A 26,653-nucleotide genomic window follows, 5' to 3' on the forward strand; every position below is an offset into this window, starting at 1 on the left:
ATATAGAGAGGAAAACAAACCACTGTCTCTCAGATATCTGTGTTCTTTTGTTCACTGTGGCACATTCACAACAGCCAAGACACAAAAACTACCTCCATGTCTGTCAACAGCTGAAGGCATAAAGGAAGTGTACACATATGACTCAGCAGCAAAACACACACTTTCTTTTAGACAGTGCTAAGAAAGGTGTCAGACATATTCAAATACTGTGCATGCTGTTTATATGCAGAATCACAACGCATACAGAGCCAAAGGTCATGGGCTGAGATGGAGTGGGAAGATACTGGCCATGGGTACACTTCAGTTACTGAGCTCTGAGTTTTAGAGAGCTCATAAACATGGTGGCTACAGTTAGCAATACCTGTGTACCTGAAATCGGCCAAGGGTTGATTTCAAGTGTCCACATATATACATATAGGTAATGAGAGGTGATGGTTAAGAACCTGGATCCTGGGGATCATTTCACCATGCGTATATACTAGTATATCAGGTTGCGTACCTTCACTATCTATACTATTTCTAATAGTCAATTACATACTAGTAAACCTGAAAATAATACCAACACCCTTTTTAAAATCAGCCCTGAGATTGCATGGTATACAATCCACACTCAAAGATCACAGAAGATGGGAGAGGGAGTAATAGGTCAGAAGAAGACAACAGAAAACCAAGATCAAGGGATTCCTAATGAAGATCAGAGATTATATGTTCTTGGAGGGTTTCAGAGACAGACTCTCCCCATTTGTGGCTCTCTGAAGGTGATCACTTTCTGTAGGAAACTTTCAGAAATAAGTGTCAGATGTGATCACTGCTTCCAAAGTATCCCGAAGCACAATAGTGCCTTAAAGCAGAGCAGTGTGGTCAAGGGCTGAGATCTGAAATTCAGAGACTAGCAGGGACTGCAAGGCGCTCACACCCTGCCAAGCAGAGTGGGAAGGCATGTAGCCCTCATGAACAGTACCAACTTCAATAAGAAGACCCAGATTCTCAAAGCAGGAACATCATATATATAGGCTACTGGTCCTGGACTGCAAGAATTTAAGATTGAGGGGCTGGGGCAATGGCTCAGTAGGTAAGAGCATTGACTGTTCTTCCAGAGGATCCAGGTTTAATTCCCAGCACCCACATGGCAGCTTACAACTGTCTGTAACTCCAGTTCCAGGGGATCTGACGCTCTCATGTAGACCAAAGTTCAGGCGAAATACCAATGTACATGAAATAAAGATAAATAAAAGAAAACAAAAGAATTTAAGAGTGAAATAGCTTGTGTTCAAAATGAAGAGTAGTTAATCCTATGAGCTATCACTTTATATCCGAAATCTTATTGGGCTCAGTGCTTAGGTTCCGATTTGGAGGGCCCCCAAGTTGAGCTATGGGGTAGTCTTGCAAAGGTTCTAAATCTGGAAACAAATTCACGAACAAGGATGTATGCGTATTCTTCTAAAGTTTTAAACCATCTCCAATGGCCCATGATACTAAGACTAAAAACTATATATAAGATGGGGATATAAGTAGCTGCGTGTGACAAGTGTCTTTTAGCATCCCTACCCCCAGATTTTTCAAACAGATTTTCTTTCCAGGTTATACTGGTTTTCCAGCTCCAACCTCTGCTAGTTTGACCTTCCCAGTGTATAGGGCAATAAATACAAGCACAACTTTGCAGTACTGGGGAATACAGTGAGGCCATGCTAGTCAAGTATCACTGAGCCATACCGTCACTCCACACTGTGACTAAGTGTGAAGCAGGCAGTTCACTGCAGTCTAATGGAGCATGTTGAAGTGCAGATTAGACAAAGGGTCTGGTGAAGGGTGGGACACAAAGCACTCTCTAAGGATGTTTTCACCCATCTTTCCCTGTATGTATGTAGGCAGCATGGAACCCATATCTAGCTACTTCCTGTAATTCCAGTAAAGCAATCTCAATTTCTCCAAGGCACCCTGTTTGCAGCAAGATTCACTGCTCAATCCTCTTCCACTCCACAATGGGCTTCATTCTCTATCCTTTTAAGAATCCTTTGTCTTCGCCCATGCTCTGCAGATTAGGCCTTCTGGAGTAGTATACTACCAGTTTTTCATCTGTTTCTATTTTTTCCAACATAGTATTTTCCTGACATCGTCACTCTTAACCCTTACAGTGATTTTTTTTAAAGACACAAACCCTTTCCTTCCTTTTAGGTAAGGGCAAACAGAGACTGTTAACTACTTTATCCAGTGTCTCAGCATCATTAAAAGGCATCTTAAAATCAGAGCTCTGTGATTTTAGGACATGCCTTCAAACCTACCTTTCTATTTTGACAGCTCAACTTCTCTGACTGTTATTGTCTCTCCTGGGGAAAAACAGTGGAAGAGACTCCCTTATGGGTCTCCAGGGAAGCTAGGTGCCTGCGACACTCCATCAGCTGTAGTGGTGTGTTCTTTAGACACCTCCTCCCCTCCTTACAGCTTTGCTCTGGTGAAGAGTGGTTTCATTTCTTCCTGTTTTCCTTTCCTGTTTGAGAAAACAGGATGGGGAAGGGCAGCAGAGGACGGCCCCCACCTCAGGGAGGGGGATAATTTTAGAAGAGAATCCCCTGGCAGAGGTAAGTGGGGGAAGGGAGGAGAGCTATGAAATTCAACCTGACACCCGTATTCAAGGGCGGGTGAGAAGGACATGGACTCCAGCTGAGGCAGGCACTGCTCCATGTAATTCTCCAAAAGACCACACCTCCTGTGTCTCTGCTGTCTTGAAAATGGGTACCTATGTCAATTTTGTATCTTCTAGATAGTCTGTGTCACCCTCACTTGAGCTACTGGCTGTTTTTCTGTGGTACTCCCTCCCCCCATTCCTATGTTCCTTTGCTCTCAATGCTCTCCCATCTACACTCCCCTCTCTGGAGACAGGCTTTGCCTCAGCTGGCTGACAGACACCCCTGCTATTCCTCAGCAGTTTTCCACAGCCCTTTACTCTCCAATGTTCCTATAGACCTCCCTAGATACAACTCAAACAACTGCCTCTACATGCATGCACCCCAAATTGGAGTCCATTGCATACATCTTTTTATGGCCAACTCAGAATTTGCTAAATTTTTGTCTACAGTGAAAAATCTTACATCTAATTTGGGCTAACTGAAAAATGAAATTCCAGTATCCTCCCCACTTCTACCTCCCCTTTTTGGCACTACCTGCTATTTCAGCCTCCATCCTATAACCTAATCTCATTTGAACATGAGAAACGTCAGGGTTATGTCAATAAAGACAGGCCCACATCTGGTCAGAGTGAAAGACATTGATAGCAAAATATGGGGGATTTCAGATCTAGGCATGTCTTATGAAGGGGAAGAAATGATACAGAGTAAGGGGCTAAGGAAATGAAATATGCAAGCTTCCAAAGATTGAGCATCTACAAAAATAGACACCAGGCACACATCAGTAATAGGTATCAACATTTATTTGGCACCTGATGGCAATACAAATTCTTGGCAGTGGAAAGTGTGAAGATTCTATCACTCAAATATATGCATTCTATACTGACCCAAAGGCAGAATTTTGCAGGAAGTCTTCAAACCACCTGGTTCACACAACAAACATTGAGCACCTCAACTACCATAGGCCTCAAACATACTGGGCACCATGGAGATGTAAAAGAAGTTGTCTCACATGTGATATGTCTTCAAACGGTTCAAAAACAAGCAACAAATCAGTGGATAAAAATAAAACAACTGAAAAAACCAGAAGAGTACAAATACTAATTAACCTGTATACTATAATAGCAATTTAGAAATTGCTAAAAGGTAGGATTTAACTAGAGTTAGCTGCTTGCCTCCTTCCTTTATTCAAGAAATGATCATCGAAGACCTAATAAGTTCCAGGTACTGTGTAGAGTAAGAAACATGGTTTCTGCTCTGGGAGGTTTCAGCTTAGTAGGGAAGATATCAAAAAGTGAAACATGCAAATGTGCCTTACAAACTGCAGAAGCACAATGAACGGCCACCATGTTGCAGTTAGCAGAGGTCCAGAAGACTCTTCGTGGATAGCATGGTTGAGAAGCCTCCACTAGACTCAGGAATAGAGAGCTTAGAAAACCATGGCTCTGATTTGAGGAACCGAGAGGGGCTGGAGCACAGTGAGAAATCACCATTTATTGAGATCCAAAGGGAAGGTAAGAGCCAGATCTCGTAAACTGGGGTAAGCATTTGAATTTTAGATGAGGTGTAACAGGAAGCCAGTGTTCTAAGCAGGGGTCATCAGACATTTTAAAAACCAAAACTACTATTATGCGGAGAATAAACTGGAAGAGAGGCAAAATGGAAATGCAAAAGATTTTAAAGAATAAGAAAGTTTGATAAAAGCAGAGAAAAGTGCTTCTAGGTTAATGGAGTATCATGTATGGTACTATCCTCCTAACATGGAACAATGGGGGGTAATGCCTCATAAACTGAGGGAACTTTACACTGAAGCAGATGGCAGGAAGAGGAACTACAATACACCTTCAGTGGCCAGACACCGTGCAAAGGGGACCTCAAAGACTTCACAGAAGCAGTGAATGGGAGGAAAGTGGGAATCAGTGCAAAGCAAGAGACTTCCTGATGGCCAGATATGAAGTACAGTGTAAGTGCACTGCAGAAATCACAGCAAGGAAGGAGACATCCTGGTGACAGGTGACGCTGTGAGACACGGCACGTTTACTGTCACTGCACTTTATACTGAAATGCCCTACAAGGTTCATTTCAATGACAATTCAAATACAGCAGGACCAGGGTTAGGCATGCAGACCTCAGGCTCTGTTCAAAGGCTGGGTGCACAGAGCAAAAAGGAGCAAAGGGCAAAGCTGAGAAGATGGTTCGTCGCCTAGGGCCCAGAGCCTACACTCAAATGCCCAGGAACTTCTGCTCACAGGTCTAATTCTCTCATCTGCCTCATCAAGACAGATGAGCACACTTACATTAAACTGAGACGTCTTCCAAATCTTCACTGTGGGACAAATGAGGTTTAGATATGAAAAAAAAAGGATAGGAAACGATCTCTGAGATACCTTAACTGATGGAACAAAAGCAATGAGCAGAGTACCCCTAAAAGGCCTGGGAACAGAAACAGCAAACAATGAGAAATCCACATGTCCTCTCCCCACAATACTGTGTTCACAATGACATTTTCCAGGCGCTTTGGCTATAGCCAAAATGCTTCTGGCCGTAACTTCATTCAGAGTTGACTCTACAGGGAGAGAGCACCACACTGGAAGAGCTGTCTGTAAGTCTCATACCCAAAGATGGAGATGGCTGACAGGAAACACCCTGGGAGAGTCTCATATCCCTGAGGGGGTAGATAGAAAAAAAAAACATCCTGAAGAGAAGGCTCCATTGTGCCCCCTGTGGTTCAGTGGCCTCCAACAGCACGAAGAGCAGGTGGCTTCACGTGGGCGGGTGGCCTGGGAACAGGTAGAGCTGCCGGCACAGAGTACTACAGTACTCAGACATCTCCTTGCATCGGTGGAATTCTGTGCCAGGGGCATAGCCTTCACGCTCCTTGATAAGGGCATTCACCTAGGAAGGCAGAACCAGTGGTCCAAAGTCTGAGATCACTCTGTGCTTCCATGATACAGACAACCAGAAGGGGAGACTAATAAGGTGGGCAGGGCAAGGAAGGAGAACACTGGCGATGAAAAGGTTTGTAGTGCCAGATGGCACTGACCTACCTTAACCAGCATGTCAGCCACGTGCATGTCACAAGCTCTTTCAGAGAAAACCCGAGTGAGTGCTTCAATGTACCAGGAACCCCGTTTGGTGTTCCGCATGGCAGCCGTGCCTACAACCAGGGGTGGGAAGGTCATGGGCAATCCTCACAAAGACAGACTTCATGGCCTCTTCTACCCTCCCTAAACAAAGACCTTGGTATAAAAACAAAACAAACCCAAGTCTAGGACACTATAATCTACATTCACAGTCTCTCAAAATACCTTTTAGGCAAGCATAGCCACATATCATGTCTGAGCGAGTAGGTAGTCTCATCTTCATTAATTCTTCTTTGCTGGCATCACTCTGCTCACATCCAGGGGATTGCGGGTGGTTGTTTCCATCTTGCTGGTCAACCCCTCGGTCTGTCTCGTCTATAAGAGACCAACAGAAGAGATAAAGATGTTATTTTCTCCCATCTTTTATAGATCTATTATAGGTACACCCATGTTCCCTATAATCTTGACTGAAGAGCCATTTTCAGCTGTTGCTCCAACCTATGGTTAATGAATTAAAAAAAGTAGAATTAAAAACTCATTACTTTCTAAACACATATCCATTGCTCAAGGGATGACTTCTAAAGGCCAGGAAGGCACATGCACCTACACAGGCAGAACATGCCTCATTCTGTCTAAGGGTGAAAGTCAGCCCTCCTTGCAAATGGAGGTAAAAATCATCACATTAACTTGTTCAGTTAGTAATGTATAAAAGGCCAGGAAGGCACATGCACCTACACAGGCAGAACATGCCTCATTCTGTCTAAGGGTAAAAGTGCTCAGTTCAGCCCTCCTTGCAAATGGAGGTAAAAATCATCACATTAATCTTGTTCAGTTAGTAATGTATAGAAACACTTTATTTATTTTTTTGCTGTATCCAGAAAATAAAATAGTTATATTCAGTCTTATAAAAAATGGTCTGTTTACTATTCATATTCTACATTAAACTTACAATCTCAAACTATGTTACCAGTTTAAAAAAACAAAAACAAAAACAAAGAAAACGTATGAGACTAAGTGTAATCAGAAGTTTTCAAGGTGGTTTTTACTTTTAAAACTTTTCTCTTTTTTCGAGACAGGGATTCTCTGTGTAGCTTTGGCGTCTGTCCTGAAACTTACTCTGTAGACCAGGCTGGCCTTGAACTCACAGAGATCCACCTGCCTCTGCCTCCCGATTGCTGGAATTAAAGGTGTCCACCACCACCACCCGGCGTTAAAATAGAAACTACTTATTAAGTTTGTAAGACAAATCATAGCAGGTGGCCAAGCTTATTAGAGAAGTTCAAAAAAGGAAGACGTTCTAGTAACAGGCTATTTTAAGGTCGGGCAGGAGTCATGCTGTAGAAAAGGACAGAGTGATGGGGCACAGGTCAGCACACAGCTAAGAGTGTGCCCTTCACAGGACTTCCTGCATGAGATTCTCAAGACTCTCAGGAGCAGAACGAACTGATGCTCAAAGAACTTTTGGTAAAAGTTCACTGACTCACTGACTCAAAAGATATTATTTTTCTTTTAAATTAAGCATCGTGTGTATACCAGGCACTGTCTTCTACTAATAAGATCTAGGGACACACTGCGTGAAAAACAAAGGAGAACCAAACAAAAAGCCAAACCTTGCTCTTCTCAAGCTCATTCTCTAGTTTGGGAGTCAATCACTGTATTACGGGAAGATTGGCAAGTTCAAATATTCAAAGAAGCATCGGCTTCAGGTCACACTGTAACAGACTAGATTTTAGGTATGGACTGGACAGGCATAAAAGATTCAAATGATTACAGAAAAAAAGTAATGTCTTCATCCAGCCCTTAGCACTACAGAGAATACTCTGAGGTGGGAAGAAAACGACCACTCATGGCTTATTTTGTTGTCACTGCCTCTTAAGTGGTCTAGGTCAGGCTAAGCATAATGGAGGGCTTGCTTGTTGCCTTCAAGTTTCAGGCCTATTATTCAGTAAACATTATCCTCTTTTCTTCACAACTGATTTCTATATTACTGTAATTTTTAGACATAGATTTCGTAACTTTTAAGAGTGTAAAGCAATGCTCTGGGAAACATCTATGAATGAAAAATGCTTGTTTTTACATGCTTTTTTCTTAGTGCAGTTTCCCGCCATGGTAACTTTCCTGGAAAAATAGAACACACTATTTCATAGTTAAACTCCCCAAAGTAGTGTCTGTTGAAGTTCAAAATCTCAGCTGTGACTAAGGGTTTGTAATTAGCTGGAGCAACTGCCTGTGATCAGCCACAGCTCACAACAAGGCTTACAGAGATGCTAAGCATTTTAGATTTGGGCACTGTGGATATATTACATAATGGGGGGCAAGGTGGCCTACTGTACAACTAGGGGGTAAATCTTATAATCTTGTGCTTGTCATGCTGCACCACCCCCTTTTCTGGAAAAGACTTTCTCCATACCTGTGTAAAGGCATGTGTCCATGGTCCAAATTAAGCCTGTCCCTACCCATAAATATCTCTTCAAACTAACCTCGGGTAAAATGGTCTGTTATTACTGTGTACTCTTACACAACTGCTATTGCACGAATTTCACTCCTGCATGACAACTAGCCTCAAGCTGTTCTTCACATATACTTGCTTTAATTTCCCTTAAGCCATATACTCCTTAGGCATACTTAGATATTTTCTTCTGCTTCTGTGATGTCATTTATAACCACAGTCACACGGCAGGACCGTAAAATATACTCTGTGGTGACACAGAGGGAAACATAAGCATCTTCATGTTGATTATGTAAACTTTAACCCACACTATAAAACATTTGAGGATGCTGACCACATTGTAACGGCCATGGCTGGCTTTCTCTCCAGATTTACCATGAGTCAGGTACAAGCCAATTAAGCACTTAGGTGCAAATTCATTAGTCATCGCAACAGCTTAAAGAAATTTTATATAATGACTATCCAGTTTATAAGAAGGAAATGGAAGTGGAGGGAAGTGAAGTAACTTCTCTAACTTCACATAGTTATTAAACAATAGAGTCACATTCTGATTCCAAATTTAGATTCTTAATTACTACTGCTTTCTTCTAGATGAGAAGGAGGCCTGTGTGTCTTCTGAGCCATGTGACACAGGCTTGGCTCTTAAAGGGGTAGGAGAGACTGCATGCAAGAAAGAGGATAGAAGCAGCTCAGGAGTCCGATGCAGACATGGGTTCTGTACTGTTCTCCTCATGCTCCAAGAATGACAAAGAAGGGAAGCAAGAGCGCGGGAGCGTGAACACGGCACAGACAGAAAATGGAAAAGTGGTAAGAGAAGGAAGATTTGGAAGAGACAAGCAGAAATCCTTAACTGGAATGAGAAACAAAAAAAAGTGCATTGCAGTTAATAGCAGAGAAGAGTCCAGGTTCTCAGGAGAAAGGTCAGATACTGGCAAGAGGCTCCTGAGAACAGGATATGGAGGTGTACAGAGCTGGCCAGACTGAGAGCCTTGGGCTGCCCAAGTCCTAGCACACCCCATGCATTGGGAGACACTTACAGAGCAAGAGAGGCGGTGGCAGCAGTGAACAGAAGGAGGTGCCCAAGGGATCCAATAGCACCTGAGAGGAGCAAACAGGAAAGTGAGAGCTGGTGGAGGCTTCCCAGGAGCCACCACCCAGATGTTGGTTAGCCAGGGCACTCACCTCCACGGCATGCTTGGATGAAGAACATTTTCGGCTTGTTCTGTAGACTTGGACAGTTAGCATTGTCAAAAAGTCGAAAAACCTCTTGGAGCTACCAGAAACAATGAGGGAGAGGGGAAGTTAGGCAGCTGTGAGACCTCTTCAAGTCCAACACAAACAAATGCAGTCATCATCTGAAAGGTGGGCTGATGGTTGATCTTTCAGCTTGACTGATTTACACTTCCTTAGGAGACACAACTTAGTGTGCCTGCGAGGACACTGAATGTCCAGAAAGAATTAATTGTGAGGGAAAGACCAGGAGCCCAGACGGAAAGAAGGGTTTGGGGCAATCAAAGCCAGATATACTGGCATCTCTTCTATGATGCATGACCTACCCACATGCAGGTATGCAGCCTCGTGCTCCTGTCTCTAGGGGAGAGTTCGCTTCCTTGCCCCAAAAATCTAATAGTGGCCTTTGGACTTAACATTTGGGGGAACTGGAAAGAGTCTGAAGCTGTAGGCTAGGGAGCCCGAGAATGGTGTAAGTAGGGCTTCACGGGCCATTTAAGTGGGGACTCGAGAGACCAAAGTGCTAAGAGAAACACAGACAAAGGCTAGCCTCAAGGGACCACAGACTCAAACAAGGACTCTAATGAGAACTCAGCTTGTGTTCTGCTCTGCTGTGAAATATGAATGCAGGCTGTTGATATTCTGAAAACTTGAGGCTGAATTTAAAATAACTGACTAATTTGCACATTGTAGCTTAACATTCAGTCTGTGTGACATGGTTATTGCTCACTAAATTTACCCACATTTATAGTGAGTGAAATGTACAGCATAAAGATATAAAAATGAAGTTTTATGAAGAAAGGCTCTTGAGTTTGGATAAAGTTAAGGACAGGGTGGGAGTTCTTTTATTTTTCACTAGAATGCCTTGGACTCTCAATGTCAAAGGTCCTCAAGGACAATGAAACCCAGTGCTAGACATCTGGGGGAAGAGTTCTGTTAGAGTCATTGCCGCAAAATCTGAACTCTGCATTGGACAATAGAAAAGGTGCCTTTTCTCAGCCAAGAGAATTCCAAGGCTGACAGCACAAACTCACACAAAGGAGAACACTTGAAAAAAAAAAAGTCATTGGGGTACCCTGCTGGATAAAGGTTACCCAGGGAAGTATTTTCTAAGGTTCAGTTACAAATGCAGAGGCTTCTATAGCTATAGTTCAAGCTACATCTCAAGCTGGCAGCAGAGTGAGGTGAAATCAGACGCTTGCATCAAGGTACCAGAAGAGCCACCGAAGCTAGGCAATGTGTAGTCTCAGCAGGACTGGGTACCTGTATGGAACTCCTGAGTAGTTGAAAAATTAAGCTGAAATATAAGTTGTATATGGAGAGCCCACATAATAGGGAAACCAGAAACATGAGGCTTTTGCTAAGGAAAACTATTGGCACCTACAGAAGCAGGGCCCAAAGAGCCCATATAAGCCACAAACTAGAGCTGGAAGGGCAAGTTTATCACTTTAGTTGGAGCAAATGATGCAGTAAGGAACCGCAGAGGCTGAACATGGAGCTCTGAGGTCTGGTATTCACTCAGGAGGGCTTCCGTCTTGTTTTCATCCACTTTCCTTATTATGATCCTATCCCTTTTCTTTTTGGAACATGGTTACCTACCATTGCTTGTTTGTAATTTTACCCCCGGTCCCACAATAATTTATACTTATACTGTTGAACAGTGTTGAAACAGTTAAATCTTATGAGATTCTTGGAGATGTATTGTTCACCATGAGATGCCCATTAAGTCTTCAGATGATTTAAGTCATGTGTTTGGGTGTCTTATGACAGGACTTAAAATCATCAAAACACAGTTTCTTTTTCCTTTCAAAATTTGATTATTTTTACTTATGTGTATGTGTCTGCACTGGTTTGTATGCACCATGTGAGTGCAGACACCCAGAGAAGCTAAAGGGTACTGGATATTCTAGAACTGGAGCAGCTCTTGAGTTGGTACCAGGAATGGAACCTGGGTCCTCTACAAGAGCAGCAAGGACTCCTAACTGCTGAGCTATCTCTGTAGCCACTAGACCAGTTACTTAAGCTATAGGTCACGAATTCATGAGATCTAAATGCAGGAGTTTTCAAAAGATTTATCAAAAGGTTTCTGCATAAATAATGGCCATCAGGTCATTCAAAATCAAATGTATAACAAAATTAGAGTGTTTAGTGCTTATTGGTATTCACATCATTTCAGCCTTAGTTCTGAACATGTAACAAAGATACGATGCACTGCATGTGCCAGCAAAGCTGCCTTAAACGCTTGCCTTAGATGTCTCCAGTGTCTTTACTGGACATACAAAGTTTCCTCTTTATAGAAGCATAAAGGTCTAACTATAGAAAATGGACTTTTAATATTTTTCTACCATCACTGGTCAGCACAGACATATAAGACTAGAATCTTTGGACTGTACTATTAGAATATTTGATTTTAAAAATTGCTGTTTGAATTGCTGGATTGAGTTTCATAAATAATATTAAATGAATTTTGATTTGGAATTGGGACAGCTTTTCCAACAATTTCTCTAACAGCTCAAAACATGTATCTACCATTTTATGCTATGTATTCATGTGAAACAGTGTTCTTAGCATTGATTATAAAATAAAAAATCAACTCTGAAAAACACTAAAGATGTTCCATATCTAGTAGTTCTAAATATTCAGCATACGCGATTAACAAAGTGCATTATGTCCTCACTGCCATGGACTGTATCCCTTCAAACCATGAGCTAAAATACATCTTCCCTTAGGCAGCTTGTCAGGTATGTGGTCAGAGTAAGGGAGATGTAGCTAATAGAGATGGATAGGCAGGCAGAATGACCTATTTTCAATGCTCAGCTTTCACAAAATTATACATACCTGAAGCAGTTTGCCATCCACACCGTAGATGCCACCTTCCACACCATGTGAGAGGAGTGCCACTATGCAGGAGTCCGTGACCCGGTGTGCAGGTAACTGTGCAAAATTCTGAAGTTTCTCTTGCATTTCCTAGATAGAAGACGGAGACACCTGCTATCATTGTTCACTGTAGTCAGCATCAACATAGACATTAACCCCTGACTTGTTTAAAAGAAGATAAAAGTGTTTTTTCTGTATATTTCTATGATCACTGAAAAGTACACACTCTCTGAAAGGCTAAAAAAACCATGCACTCACAAGAAAAATGCACATGACTTCAGACATCAAACTCTAAATGTGAAGTCATAGGTTCACAGAAATAGTTAAGAACTCCTGCATTAAAGTGAAATTTTAAAGAAGCTACATGGTGTGAGGGGACAGCTTAGTTGGGAGGGTGCCTGCCATTACGAGGCTTATAGCTTGTATCCCAGAACATGAGTAATACTAGATGGGCATAGGGCTTGCCTGTAATTTTAACACCTGGAAGGCAGACACGGGGAATTCCTAGAGGCAGCTGACTAGCTATTAGTCACACTGAAAAAGCTCTGGGTTCAACTGAGACCTTGCTTCAACAAGGTAGAAAGTAACCAGACTCCTGATATCAACCCTAGGACCCCTACACACACATTAGTATGCACATATACATACACCTAAACACATGTGAACACAAATACATACATATTAAAAATAAAGTCATTTTGTCAGTTCATCTTATTATGCTATGAAGGAAATATCATGAATTTGTTCCTAGGCAGAGAATCACCACACACAATCTTACATTTACCACTCCCCTCCACTCTCAATAAGCAGCTCACGTGTGCATGTTCTGGAGTTTCTAAAGGTGTGGTTTTCCAAAGCACCAACTGCAGCAACACTCAGAATTGGTGCAAAATGTTAAAGGCTGAACGTCAGCAAATTGTTTCATGAACCTTCTCACCTATTCTGGAATTTCAAAGTTTAAGAGTTGCCAAAGCCAGGCATAGTAGTATACACCTTTAATTCCAGTACTCTGGAGGCAGAGGCAAGATCTCTGTGCCAGCCTGGTCTACAGAGTGAGCTCTAGGACAACCAGGGTAGTTAACACATAAAAACTGTCTCTAAAAACTACTGTTATTACAAAACAAAAACAAAAAAACAAAAGAGTTGCTAATCTATCTGCTTGGAAGCAGGGCGGGGTGGGGGGGTAGGATATTTTTAAAGAGAGCACCCTGTTGTGGACAGAGGGGAGTGAGTTCACTCAAGTTCCTAGAGAGAAGGCAGCAGCACTCTAAGGCAGCCTCTCAGCACTGAGACACCTTTCCTTAGCCAAGGACCTCTTTACAGCTTTCTAATTTACACCTTTAAGAAGCTATTTGCATATCCCCCAAACATCCAAACTAAGCTTCCAAAGGGACAATGCCAAATGTAAATTCTCAATTAAAGAATACCCAGTGTGCTAGATTTTTTTCCCAACCAAGTTTTGTACAGACTTTGTTTCTCAGGAAACTCTCAAACAGGATTCACACAAGTTAAACAGAGGGTGCTGAAGACAAAGGGCAGATGAAGGTTAAGTGCCAACATTCAGGAGCCAGTTCTCCCTATAGGGCCTTACTCAGGCTAACCCAGAGTTTATTATGCAGCACATACTGGCTCTGAACTCTCAATCCTCCTGCCTCTGTCTGCTAAACTAGTGCAGGGATTACAAGCACTCATTATCATACCTGGCCTGTTTGGATATTTCTGCTTAAATACATTGTAAAATAATTGGAGATTGTGAAATTAGTTTTGGTAAGAAAGCAGAGATTTGGGGCGGTGGTGGCGCACGCCTTTAATCCCAGCACTTGGGAGGCAGAGGCAGGCGGATCTCTGAATTCGAGACCAGCCTGGTCTACAAGAGCTAGTTCCAGGACAGGCTCCAAAACCACAGAGAAACCCTGTCTCGAAAAACAAAAAAAAAACAAAAAAAAAAAAAACAAAAAAAGAAAGCAGAGATTTTTCTGGATAAATAAAAGCAAGTCATAACATAGTATTTGTTTATAAAATATATAGTTTTGAGTAACTATGAGTGCTCTACAGAGTCTAGTTAAACTTAATTTTGCTTGAAGAATTGAAAGACCTGGATAACTCCAGGTATCTCCAAAGAAAGCCCTGGACAAATCCAGCCCCCCCGCCCCCCCCCCAGTAGGAAGAAAATAGCCAAAAATCCAAGCAGGAAAAGAAGAATCAAAAGTCTAGGATTTAGCTGAAGATAAAGTTAGATTGTGATCTTGAGAATAATCTTGAGAAACATGGAGTTTCCCCCTTGTGATTGTCATTGCACTGTGTTTTAGTAACTAGCTGATTATGACCTTGGGAGTGGTCCTGAGAGGCAGGGAGTTGCCCCTTTGTGATCTTCACTGGTATTTTCAGAATTTTCTGTGACACAATCCCTGCCAATTCCGGATCACTGGGCTGTGTTTTTTTTTCCCTTAAAAATCGGTTCTTCCGGTCACTCGGGGTCGAACTCTTCCCCTGCGTGGGTTAGGAGTCTTGGCCCCAGTGCACTGGTTGGAGTGGGGATAGGGGGAGGGGTGTGGGGGGAGGGGCAATATTTGGGAGGAGGGGAGGGAAATGGGAAACGGGGAGCAGGTGGAAATTTTAATTAAAAAAGAATAAAAATAAAAAAAAAGCATTATTCAAATATGCAACCTTAAAATACATCTTTTAAAATAAAGAAAATGTTATTTACACTATAAAAAAAAAGCCTCATGTGATTGCAGCAAGGACGGTCTCACGTGAGATACTGGGGGGGGGGGGTCGTGTGATCCCGAGACTTGAGTGAGAGTCTCCCCAGCACTGGGGGGGTCTTTCATTTGGGGGCTCATCTAGGATTAACGACCACCCTCATCTCCGAAGACCCACTTGGGGGCTTAGAGGTGAGACATTGTCTGTATGTCTTTGTCTGTGTGCCGGCAGGTCCTTTATGTTTTTGTGCCAGATTGTACCAGTTGAATTCAGGTTCAGGTTCTGTACTTTGAAGTTATAGCCGTGTCTGTGTCTTTGTGTTTCCGTGTGAGCTGAGTTCAGGTTCTGTATTTTCGGTTTTGCAGTCGCTCGTGTCTCGGGAGGAGACAAAAGAATGATCAGCAGACATGCTAGATCACCGACTGCTTCCCCGGGAGACGTCCTGGGAGGTGAGAAGGGACCCAGGGACGCCTGGGAGATTCCCGTCTGGGTGCTGGTGAGGATACGGAAGGTCTCCTGGCTTGGAAGAACTATGTCCTCTCAGCCGTCTGTATTTCTGGAATGGTTTTGTCTGTCTCGGTGGAGACGGACATTTGTTTGCGTGTCTTGTGTGTCTTCAGTCTTTTGTTTTCTTGCTTGTGACATTGACCCTGGATCAATGGTTTTGTATTTTTAAGTTTTGTTAGCCTTTGTCTGTATGTCTTCAGTCTGTTTTGTCTTACATGCAGGTAGCATGTTCAGTTCTCTGGTGAGATACGCGTTTCTCAGTTCTGTGGTACGACACATGAATGGCATGGTCAGAGACTGCGTGGATAGTGGTCTCATTTCTAAAGTGGGATGGGTCACACCTGCAAAATAGCTTGAAGCTGTCTTTGGTTTGTTTGGCGCCTTTGTCCTGTATGTCTGTATAATATGTTATGCTTTTGTCCTGACTTAGACTGACGCTGACGTACTCAAATCACGACTTCTTTGACTTTGGTATTGTGACCACTTACAAGACTTTAGAGATAGGGCCATAAGCATAGGGGTATATTTCATTAAAAAAGTCAGCCTCGCCCCAAGCACATAGCTGCGGGGCAGCATGCTTGTATGGATGGCTGGGTTATTCAGCTTTGCTGTTACAAGGTATCGAGGCTGCCAGACACAGTTGTAGAAGGTGGATGTACCCCAATAGGATTTCAAACACTAAACAAAAATCTGAGAGTAATCGCTATGGCCTAAAGAGGTTAACAATATCATCCCCCCCCCCCCCTGCGCCCATGCTGATGGACAAGTTCCCTCTGTCTGCCCTGGGAGCTGCACACCTCAAACCTTTGGTCAAAGCTGAGTCAAGTTATCTCCAGAGGTAGAACCAATGCACATTTGATGAGACACTGAATATATAACTGAGAGGTAAAAACACTAGTGTTCTCTTCAGTACCAACAGCAGATAAAGATTCTCTACAATTAATTATACTATTTTATATCTGAAGGGAATTATCACTAGTCAAACAGGATTGATAATGATAAAAAAAAAAGGATCTTGGATTTCTTGGTCCTGTTTTTCTTCTTGCCACATAATCATATAATAAAAAGGCAGTCTTTAAAGATGCCATACAGAAGAGGGCATTCTTCACATTCCCAATGCAACAAAGTACGATATTCACAGCATTCCCTGGATTATCACATGTCCATATCATCTACACACTGCTCCTTCTGCCTAGGCTGTCTCCCTTAGGAGCCTGTCAGTTCCACCTGCTCTGACTACTTTTCTGACCTCATCTACTCCTCTGGTTTTTACTTTCACCTCCTGTAAGAACAGAAGCTCCAGCTCTATTAGTGATAGAGGAACAAACTGATGCTGAGAGCTCACTCCTTATCTATACTCGAATTCAGAACATTAAATTTGTGCGTGTCAAATTACAAGGTGCTCAAAATTTAGCTTCACCACAACTCAAGTGACAGAAAAACATGGGAATGAGAATTTAGAAGCCCTTGAATCTGCCTTAGATACAGCTTAAATGGAACTGGCCTATAAAAAGTACTTTATGGACTCACAAAGTCTCTTGAATGTCTCTAAAAGACAGCAGTATTCAACTGTATTCGTGACACAGGATTGAAACCTTTATTAGGCATCTAAGATCTACTGTCAAACACACTATTTAGAAGACCATGACAAGACAGTTTCCTAGATGTTTATAAGAAACAGACAGATCATACTCTTAGAAAACAAATACAGCACAAATCTGGCTAGATGACCTTACAATTAATTCCCTCAAAAGTAGCATAGGTGGACAAGCTACTTGCTTCATTCAGTCCCTTTGATGGTGGGGGAAAAATGTTCCAGCTATGACTTTTGTTTTTCCTGGTGTAGGAGACTAAATTCAGGGCTTTGCACTTGCTAGGCAATTGCTCCAACCACTGAGCCACAATCTCAACTCCCAGCCTTGGCTTTGAAGCAGGAATGGATCTATTTTAAACGGGCAATTATGGGCAAGCTGGCAAGAGCATCATGTCAAGAATGGCACTGAGATACCTAGAGATGAAACTGGCCACACCCAAAGTGGAGTAAATACATAATTCTCATAGAAGTGGGATAGCCAAGATGACCACAACAAACTCTCAACACAAAACCAGGATCCTTTACCTCAAGGGGCCAAAGGGGATTTTTTTTAGACAGGGTCTCACGTAGTCCTGGCTGTCCTTCAACTTACTATGAAAGATTGGTCTTAAACTCTTAACTTCTGATCTCCGGCCTCATCATGGCTCAGAACTTTAAATTATACCTCCCTAAGCCCAAAGATCAAGTTTAAGAACATACTATTACAGAACAAAAGCAGTTCAGAATAGTATACAAATAGGTCATTATCAATTTCAAAATATAAACCTTAAAGGAAGTGAAGTCACCAGTGAAGATCAGAAACAAGTCAATAATGAGCAGCCCACAACAAAATGCTTATGACGTGAGACCAAGCAACCTACCCTAAAACAATCCAACACTGACTTAATCAGACGACCACTAAACAGCATCTGCATATATTCTTCTACTTGAACTGAATCTGCCAAAAGTAATGCTTTAAACAATAATTGGGATCTTAAGTAATGGTATCAACTGTGAAGTAAATGGCTGTGGGCCTGATTTATAAATACCCTTTTGGAGTTTGTTTGGGAGGATCTCGGTGTTTCGTCACTTCCTGAGTGACTAGGAGTTAAGTTTCTGAACACATAAATGTGGGAACCCGACCCTGAACTATGCAACTCCATGAAAGCACAGCTACCTTAAGACAGCAATGTCCAGGCGACTGGCTAACTCTATTCTTTTCACTAGACTGTAGGAAGCAGCAAACAGAGTGAGTGAGAAACATTCAGGAGGCCCAAAAGGAACAGAAGCACCCAGCCCAAAGTACAGCCCACCCGATTCACACGCCAGCCTTTCCAGCCACAGGTACCTGTGCAGTCTGGTCATGTAGAACATGGACATTATAGCCCAAAAGCTTGAAGAGGGTGACTAGAGTACTGTGGTCCACATCCCCTCCAGAACGAAATTCCAGGTCTTTCTCTCCAGTGAAGTGCACATTACTCAACACCAGTGCCAGGCCACGAGGCTGAGACTGCAACCTATAGGCCTAGAAGGAGGAGGCCAATTAGACCCACGAGCCTCTTGATGACAGGCAATGTGGTTACTCAATGACACCAAGCATTTCAAAACATACTCCAAACAACAATCCTTATCCTCAAAGCAGACAACACCCCAAATCCAGCCTCTGCTATTTTTTTTTTTTTTTTTTAACGATACCAGGTAAAAAGGCAATGTCACAGAAGGTATCAGTCAGCAAGGAGTCTTTCTGACAGGGCAGCAAGAAAACATGCAAACCAAGTTCAGAAGAACAGGTCTCTCACTCCCCACCTCTCTCCTTGAAATTATGCAAACTCACCAGCTGGTAGTGTGCCTGATAAAACTCAGGAGTGCATGGCTTCACCTGAAGGCAGGGAGGACCATCCCCATTATCTAAGGAGTGTTCCATGGGACCTACGGTAGGGAGAATGCCAAAAGCTGGTATACATTTCAGCACGGCTCCTTATAACTCCATTAATTAATCAGTTTAGCTGTAGGCAGTCCTTTAAACTGAGGTTTCAATGAAATTATTCCTCCAACATGAAAGTCCTGTGCTGGCACAGACTATGTTGACTTCTGCTTATCCTTGGGCCCCCACCCGTGGCTTCATAAAGAAGACACTCAACTCGCTGAGTGATGGAAAGGGCTTCTGAGACAAGCCTGGTTTTAACCACCTCAGCAGAAACACAGAGCCTTTTCTTGTTTGGCTTTAAAGACAAAATACTCAAATCATTCACAGGAAATCATGATCCCCATCTGAATAAGTTACACGAAAAGCCAATTGTTTTGAAGACTACTATCTGTGATGAAGGGAAATGGGTCCGACTTAAATCCCTTCTAACCTGTCCTGTCAGCCCGTCAAAAGTTCATAGAGAACTGTTCCTATCAGGAAATACACCTCACCATTCAGAAAGCAGGTAGGTCAGTGTGGGAGGGTCCTTCTGTCCCATTCATTCTCACCTGTGGACAGGCGGAGCTGCTTGTGAGGGGGGCAGGTCTCACACACCGAGAAAGGGAGACTTGTGTCATAGTCACAGCTCAACTGGAAGAAATCGAGACTCACCATCAAAGATCTCAGAGAGACAGTCAAGTGTCTGTCTCACTGTGCCCCCAGCCCCGTACCCTTTCTGGTCAAACTAACATAGCCCAGAGTGCATTTCCAGAGTTTCATACCGGTGGGAGTTCATGCTGAATATCAGAGAGGGTTGTGAGCAGCAAGTCTTCCAAATGACTTTGCCTGGTCTCTCGCAGGGCCTCACAGAAGGCATCAAAAGCCTGGGGTCCCCTCTTGGGCAGCAGGTTGAGGAGTTCCACATTCTGGCTGAAACTGCCCCCTTTGGCCTAAGGCACAAAAATAAAACGTTACATTACATTTACATATCTAATTGTAAACGCCATTTTTTCATATGAGCTTTGAAGTAGTGGTCTTATTCATCTTAGGAATTCCTCTTTACAGAGTGAGCATGCACAGGTGAGGTTTGGGGTCCTTAGCCAAGGGGCACAGTCTTTTCACAGGTTCATCTTCTGGGCCTCTTCCACTACGGTACCTGGATGAGCTCCCTCATTTCCAGTGTGATGATGTCCTTTTCCAGGAGATGCTCTAACAGCTCGCTCAGCAGCAGCTGCTTGGCCAGCACCACTCGGTTCTTTTTCAGAGTTTCCTGGTGGTCAGGGTGCATACCACACACTGCCAATATCCTACAGAGGGAAGGCACACAGAGGCACTGTCAGGTCTAAGCCTGGACACAAAAGAGAAGTGGGGAAGAAGAACGAAAGGGACTTAGGAGCAACAGGAGGTGTTATTTTGTGAAATCTCTTTCAATCAAAACGTCCTAGGGAGTAATGTACTGACCCTAAGCAAATAAGGCACAATTCTCTAGAGAAGGTCTACATCAGACTATCTGAAACTGTGATCCGACCAGGAGAGGAAGTAGCTATCTTGGTCAAATTAATATAAAAAAGCACAAATATATCTGAGAGAAGAAACAGTCCTCTGACAGACAAGTTCTAACATTCAGAAAACATGACCATACTTTTTTTTTTAGGAAACTAACCTAAGTCAAAAACAATCTTAGGGCAGTAATAAAATACAAAATGTAAAGCCAACAGTCATGTTTTTAACCACACGCACACACACACTTTCTCTAGGCTGTTCACATAAATCACATCAAAAATATTTTACAATTCCATAATAAACTAATGTTAAAAAATGATCAAAATCCCACAATGTATGGGTAAGTAGAAATGGACAGTCACAGTAGATAGATACCAATGATGAACACAACATAACTTGTAATCACAGGAATAGTGCAAGCAATGGTTATTTTAGTGATTTAGTTTACCATCGAGAGCTGTATTTGAAAGAGTCCCTAGTTTTGCTCTCAAGTTTGGAAAGAGACCTGCTTTGGCTCACGAATAATAATTAAAAAAAAAAATCCCACTTCCAATATGTCCTTTATGTGCCCAATGAATATTAACCCAGATCTTCAGTTTGTTTAGTATAAGACAACGCTTAGGGTCTGATGGCAGTTCAGGTGATATTGTAACAGATTCACTTTATACAATAAGACATTTTTATCTGCATCTTGATTTCAAAGAGGATAAAATATAGGGGAACAAATAAGCATCTCCAATCAGTGAAATATCAAGCATTGGTGGAATGCCCCTAGCTTAAAGATTCCTTGAGAAGTCTACAGTTGGATGGAAACACAGGGTCCTGGGAAACATGCATTAGCAAGAGGTGTATAAGAGGCAGATCAAGTATTTAGACTGTATCTGCTATCTCAAAATTCACTCGAACCTGCTACAGCAACAACTTTGGGAATTTCAAACTTCAGATAAGACTCACCTCACAAGACAACACAGTAGTGGAGCTAAGCATAAATTCTGGGGAAAATAAAGTTAAAACCGCAGTTGTTGGCTAGGTATATCCTTAGGTACACAGTCAATGGTGCAGCAGCGCTTATCAGGAACATTCACTTCTTAAAAGGTTGCTTCTTTAGCCTCCACACTGTGCTTTCTCCGTGTCCACACAGCCCAACACACTCTGTTTTCCTTCGGGGGGCTTCTGACCACCCCCTTCCCTATGATAGGAAAAGGCCTGGAGCTGTGTGTAGACCAAGCAAGCCTTGGGTTTCCGCCCCTTTTGCCCAGCCACTAAGGTTCCAGGATTACAGTCCGGTAGCCTTTAAATGCTGACATTGCGCTAGGCAGCCCCCCACCAAAAGGTTCTTCCCTAGGCAACTTCATCCATAGGCACAACTGACTGACTCCAGTTCTGAACCCTCTTCTGTCCCAGGATTGATTTGGAACTAGGCAGCCACCAGTTTTTATCTGAAGCGCCACCCTTTCCGCACACCTGCTACTTCCTTCATTTCAAACTGCGAGGAGAGGCTTAACAACGACCTTCCCAAAAGTTTCCAATCTCCTGGACTTCTAGGAAACCCCTGGAAAGGGGAATGGAGAAAAATGACACCAGGAGGAGTCTAACGTTTTGATTCTGTGTTCTCCGAAGGCTCCCGTGTCTAATTTAATGTTACAGATTTGGACAGGAAATAGTCTATTGTGTCCTCCTGGGCCATGCTTGCACCGAAACTGACTGGGGAGAAGGGGCAGACACGGGAAACATCAAAGGATCCAAATCTCCTACACCTGTGTGCAATTCACTGACAAACATATATTACACGAGAAAGCAGCGCAGGTCACGTTACAGTCACTGCAAACCAAAAGCGCCCCAGGCCGAGCTAAGAAGTCTGCAGGTCTCCTTGGCTAGGGGAGGTTTGATTTGAAATCCTCAGGCGAGAACTGGAGGGGAAAAGACGGAGCATCTTCTCCAGACACGCCGCAGGCGAAATCTAGCGGGACTGACAGGACTCACTCTTGTCCAGACGCCCCTGCGCTGGACAAAGGAGGCTGCCGCAGCCTCTGCCCACGCGAGACCAGGCCAAGACGCCGCGCAACTCGCCCGGCCGCCTCCTCCGTCCTGCCCGGCTCACCTGCTCCTCCTGTCAGCCGCCATCAGTCCCTTTCTGTGCAGAGTGGACGGCGACCTCCCGCTCGGCGACGCCATTTCCAGTTTTTCCCGGGCTGCACACGTACCACCCACAATACAAACAAACCCCAGGCCGCGCCAGCCCCCGCATCCCTGCCCCCCCCTAGTCTCCCACCCTCGCCGCGCCTGCGCACGCCCCGCCCCGACGCCAGCAGGCCTCGCCTCTACCGGGGCTCGCGCAAGCGTACACTGCTTGCCGGGACCCGCACCACCCAATGGGCAGAGAGGAGGCTCTGGGAGGAAGGGGAAGGGGCGGGGAAAAGAGCGGGGCTTCTCCCGCAGGGAGATTTGATTGGTTATCGATTCCCGCGGAAACCGCAGCCCCCTCCCCTGGTACCTCCGGCCCCTCCTGCAAAAACTACAGTGAAACCAAAGAGGGTTGGGCTCCTCATTGTTTGCCCTGAACTTCCAGGGCCCGGGTTCGCAGAAGATGGAAAGCACCAGAAGGCGCTCATCTCCGAGCCTGGAGTTGCTCCTGGTCGCACTTATCCTACCTGATGGCTCCCGTGCTGTCCGTATTTAGATTTCTCTCTCCTATTTACTAGTCCCAAGGCACGGTTATCAAATCGTGTGAATTGCCTGGTTTGTATTGAAAACAATAGGCACCAGGGTTAGGATTTGACTCGAGTTATTTTTATGTTTTGTTTTTTTTTACTAGCATCCTGTTTTTGTGAAAACTCTCCAGCCCCCCTCACCCTTAGAGTCTCTAATTACTCTGTTATGTAATACCCCACCAGGAATTTATGCGAGGTTTGATGAAACAGCTGTCACTCCGAAGTACCACTCCAGTTTCTCTCTCTCTCTCATCTTCCACCTTACTCTGGAAATGCTGCACGTCAGATGGGCTCCAGAATTTTTCCAGATGAATCCAACTGCCACCCATATCTCAAATGGGAAGGACTTTCCATAGAGTGCCTCCCGGCTAGTTTGAAGACCCCGTCTATGATGTCCGGGCGGGCAAAACCAGTTTCTGATTAAGTAGACTGTAGGAAATGCTGGGCAGAGGAGTGCCACGATGATAAGTTCTGAGAGCATGGTCTAGGGAAGTATCCATTTGTCTTCGTAGAAAACATTGTCATCTTCAGGGTAAGCAAAACAGATGTCGTAGGCAGGGGGTGGAGTAGTGGGCTCCAATTTGGGGGCCACCCTCAAGCTTTGCAGATCGGGAGCAGTGGATGCAACTCGTGGGCCCCTAAGTCGAAGAGCTCCTCCAGGATTTCCTCTGCGAGACATTGTCCCCTCTGAACCCACTCGTCTCTTCAGCCTTCCTAGGCTGGGCCTCTCTAGCTGGCTAGGCTGTGCCCCCTCAACTCCTGGGGCTATAATGACACTGCTGTAAGGGGGTGGTTGCTCCACCTGTTGGAGGTGGTGCTGTGTTTCTGAGTCCATCACTACGGCCTGTTCATAGGTTGGTACCTCAAAAGCCTCATTGACCCTGTGGGAGGAGAAACACAGCCATTAGTGACTGCCTGAACGGAGTCTTTCGTTCCACTCTGACAAAAGACCCCTCTATTGTCTTCTGACTGTTGCTCTTAATAATACCAGTGACAGAAGAAAGCAGAATCTAGGCTTAAGAAACTAAGGGCTTCGAGGGAATAAGGGCCTACGGCAGTGGTTCTCAACAATTGGGTTGCGACCCCTTGAGGGGGATCTCATCAGATATCCTGAAGACATTAATGTTATGATTCATAATAGTAGCAAAATTACAAAGTAGCAATGAACTAATTTTACGATTGAAGGTCACCACAACACAAGGCACTGTATTAAAGGGTCACAGCATAAGGAAGGTTGAGAACCACTGGCCTAAGGGCGTCTTCCTGTCATCCCACTTTCCTCACCGTGCATTGCCTGGGGCCTCTGAATTCTCAGTCTGCCTTGAGCTCTGCCTAGATCGGAGTCTCCGTTCCACCACACAGGACAGGAGGCAGGCAAGAAAGCAGAAGCCAGCCAAGCAGAGAAAGAAATAAGGAAAAGGGGCAATGTTAGGCTGTATGACCAGTAAAGCCAGCCCCAGAAGGAGCGAGGCGCTGCTCAGGAAGAGAAATGACTGCTTCAGTTTCTCCCACAACTGCCTTGGCACCATGGTCCCTCCCAGGGCACCTGTAGAGAGACAAACAGTTGTGTGTTAGCTTGTCACTGGCACCACACCAGGGCCAGACCCCAAAGTAAAAATATTATGCTCCTCTGTGTAGGTTCCCAGTTTTCAGTCTGAAACAAATGATCTTCAGGGCCTCCGGGGGCTCCATCGTGCCCTTTAGGTTATCGGTGTGGAAAGCTGGGAACCTAGTCTGACTCAGCCTCATGTGAGTTTCCTATGCCTGGGCACTGCCTGCATTCCCTGCTTTCTCTCTTTCCTGCAATCTCCCTTCAGGCTCCCAAGTACACCATGCAGGATCCAGGGCCAGCTACGCTGCCTGTGGCCTCAGTGCACACAGGCATCTCTGGAATCCAGGTGATCAGTCAGGCTTTTCACTTTTCCTGCTCTGGTCAGACCTCCATTCTTCTCCGAGTCAGAGTCGTGTCCCCCACCCCCACCCCCCACCCCCCACACCCACACCACCACCCCGTATGACCCTGCTGGAAAGACGGAGAGTGCTCATCACTTACCTCTCAGCCTGACTTTTGCTGTCTGCCACAGTTGAGTCAACCCATGCTCTGGATGGTGGAGAATGTGAACCAAGACACAACAAGGCCACGGGGACACCAACTACGTGAGAAAAAAATCTTAGAAAGGCCTAAGGCAACCACAGAAGTTCTAATAACTTTCCACACCCCAAGTAGTCCCGACCCAGGCCTCTTCCCTCAAGTCATTAAGCTCTGATTTCAAGTTTCCTGTCAGCACAGAGACTGGGAGGTGCTGGGAAGGGGACACCTTTTCTCCGAGAAAACAGCAACAGTCAATCTCAAGACAGCTCCCACCGGCTAGACTCCCTGCCACTTTCCTGAGTTCGGTGTAGCAAGAACTCGCAGAAGCTCTCCTCCCAGACCAACCCAACTCCTGCGCCCCGCCCCTCCTGGAGGCCTCAGGAGCTCGCTCACCTGTCTCCTAGGGACACAGAAAACCGGTCGCTGACCTGGAACTCAGCGGCAGAAGGCGGAGCCCACTTGCCCCACCTTCTCTTCTGCCCCAATCCTTCCTTCAAACCTAGTTTTTCTCCACCCCTTCCTCCCAAGACTGACCAGTTACCGCTCCTCTTTAAGGCCCAGTTCACCCACCGCTAAAGCCCTGTCCCCTCTGCCTCTCAATGGCCTTTGTACTTAGGACTGGGAATTAGTCTTTCCCCGGTCTTACTCAAAGCAACTTGGGCGCTGATCGCAATCCTAAGCACAAAGTACTTTCTGATTTGTTTTGTACTTGTCTTTCCTGAACTACTGGAGCAGACAGTGGTGTATTTCAATACTGGGCACAGAGGGAGCCACGGGCAAAATCTGAGTGGTGCTTCAGGCCTCTGTGGTTTGTGTCTGTGGATTCTTTGTCTTGGAGAGTCGGAGGTGTGCTCTTGCTTCCCAGCTCAGTTAACTGCCTTCTTACAAATCCGAGTCCTTACAAAGGAAGACTGCTTTAGAATCTGCACTGCATAACCACGTCCTTCCTTTCTCTGCTCCAACTTTTGCTTGGTTATATAATACTCTGTTTCTTTATTGGTCTTATACTTTGAGTTTCTCAAAAGAAGTGATTCTATTTAGTCTTCTTCAAATCCCCGAAAGTAAGTGGATTCTTGACACTGGGTAGCTTCACTCTGTTGGGTTTATGCCCTACTCTAGTGCTCTAGTTGTGCGACGGGCCGTGAGACTGAGAGAGGGAGGTGGCTGGGGCCCTCCTGTGTCCCAGGGTCAGAACCCAGTGGACTCTGTTCCTTTGCTGCGTTAGCACTGGGCAAACCCAAGAGAGGCTGGGACACAAATATAATCCAGGATCTCCAGTTATGGCTGAGGGGACCCTAGACAAGACTGATGAGGAGAGAGAGAGAGAGAGAGAGAGAGAGAGAGAGAGAGAGAGAGAGAGAGAGGATTTGTGAATGAACATATCTGAGTAGTGTA

At 44.4% G+C, this 26,653-nt stretch overlaps 2 protein-coding genes across 5 annotated transcripts; both read right to left on the reverse strand.

Annotated features, from left to right (window-relative positions):
- Positions 1–3,423: 3,423 nt before the first annotated feature.
- Positions 3,424–22,693, reverse strand: Casp2 (caspase 2). 3 transcript variants are annotated; one of them, XM_057792174.1, is made up of 11 exons: positions 22,557–22,693; positions 20,109–20,259; positions 19,735–19,902; positions 19,522–19,603; positions 18,881–18,975; positions 18,395–18,571; positions 12,225–12,353; positions 9,339–9,429; positions 5,933–6,082; positions 5,672–5,781; positions 3,424–5,519 (listed from the first exon to the last, which is right to left on the reverse strand). In XM_057792174.1, the coding sequence occupies exons 1-11, from the start codon at positions 22,628–22,630 to the stop codon at positions 5,388–5,390; spliced, it is 1,359 nt and encodes a 452-aa protein (XP_057648157.1). In that variant the 5' UTR covers positions 22,631–22,693; the 3' UTR covers positions 3,424–5,387. The 3 variants fall into 3 exon arrangements, with proteins under 3 accessions (XP_057648157.1, XP_057648164.1, XP_057648172.1); XM_057792181.1 differs by lacking the exon at positions 22,557–22,693 and adding an exon at positions 21,410–21,517; XM_057792189.1 differs by lacking the exons at positions 3,424–5,519; positions 5,672–5,781 and adding an exon at positions 9,194–9,254 and having other exon boundaries at positions 5,951–6,082.
- A 612-nt stretch (positions 22,694–23,305) lies between these two features.
- On the reverse strand, positions 23,306–25,687 carry Tmem139 (transmembrane protein 139). 2 transcript variants are annotated; one of them, XM_057787372.1, is made up of 4 exons: positions 25,652–25,687; positions 25,220–25,319; positions 24,451–24,712; positions 23,306–24,047 (listed from the first exon to the last, which is right to left on the reverse strand). In XM_057787372.1, the coding sequence occupies exons 3-4, from the start codon at positions 24,693–24,695 to the stop codon at positions 23,651–23,653; spliced, it is 642 nt and encodes a 213-aa protein (XP_057643355.1). In that variant the 5' UTR covers positions 24,696–24,712; positions 25,220–25,319; positions 25,652–25,687; the 3' UTR covers positions 23,306–23,650. The 2 variants fall into 2 exon arrangements, with proteins under 2 accessions (XP_057643355.1, XP_057643361.1); XM_057787378.1 differs by lacking the exon at positions 25,652–25,687 and adding an exon at positions 25,485–25,525.
- Positions 25,688–26,653: the final 966 nt, after the last annotated feature.

This window comes from Chionomys nivalis, chromosome 1, assembly GCF_950005125.1.
Source record: "Chionomys nivalis chromosome 1, mChiNiv1.1, whole genome shotgun sequence".
NCBI lineage: Eukaryota > Metazoa > Chordata > Mammalia > Rodentia > Cricetidae > Chionomys > Chionomys nivalis.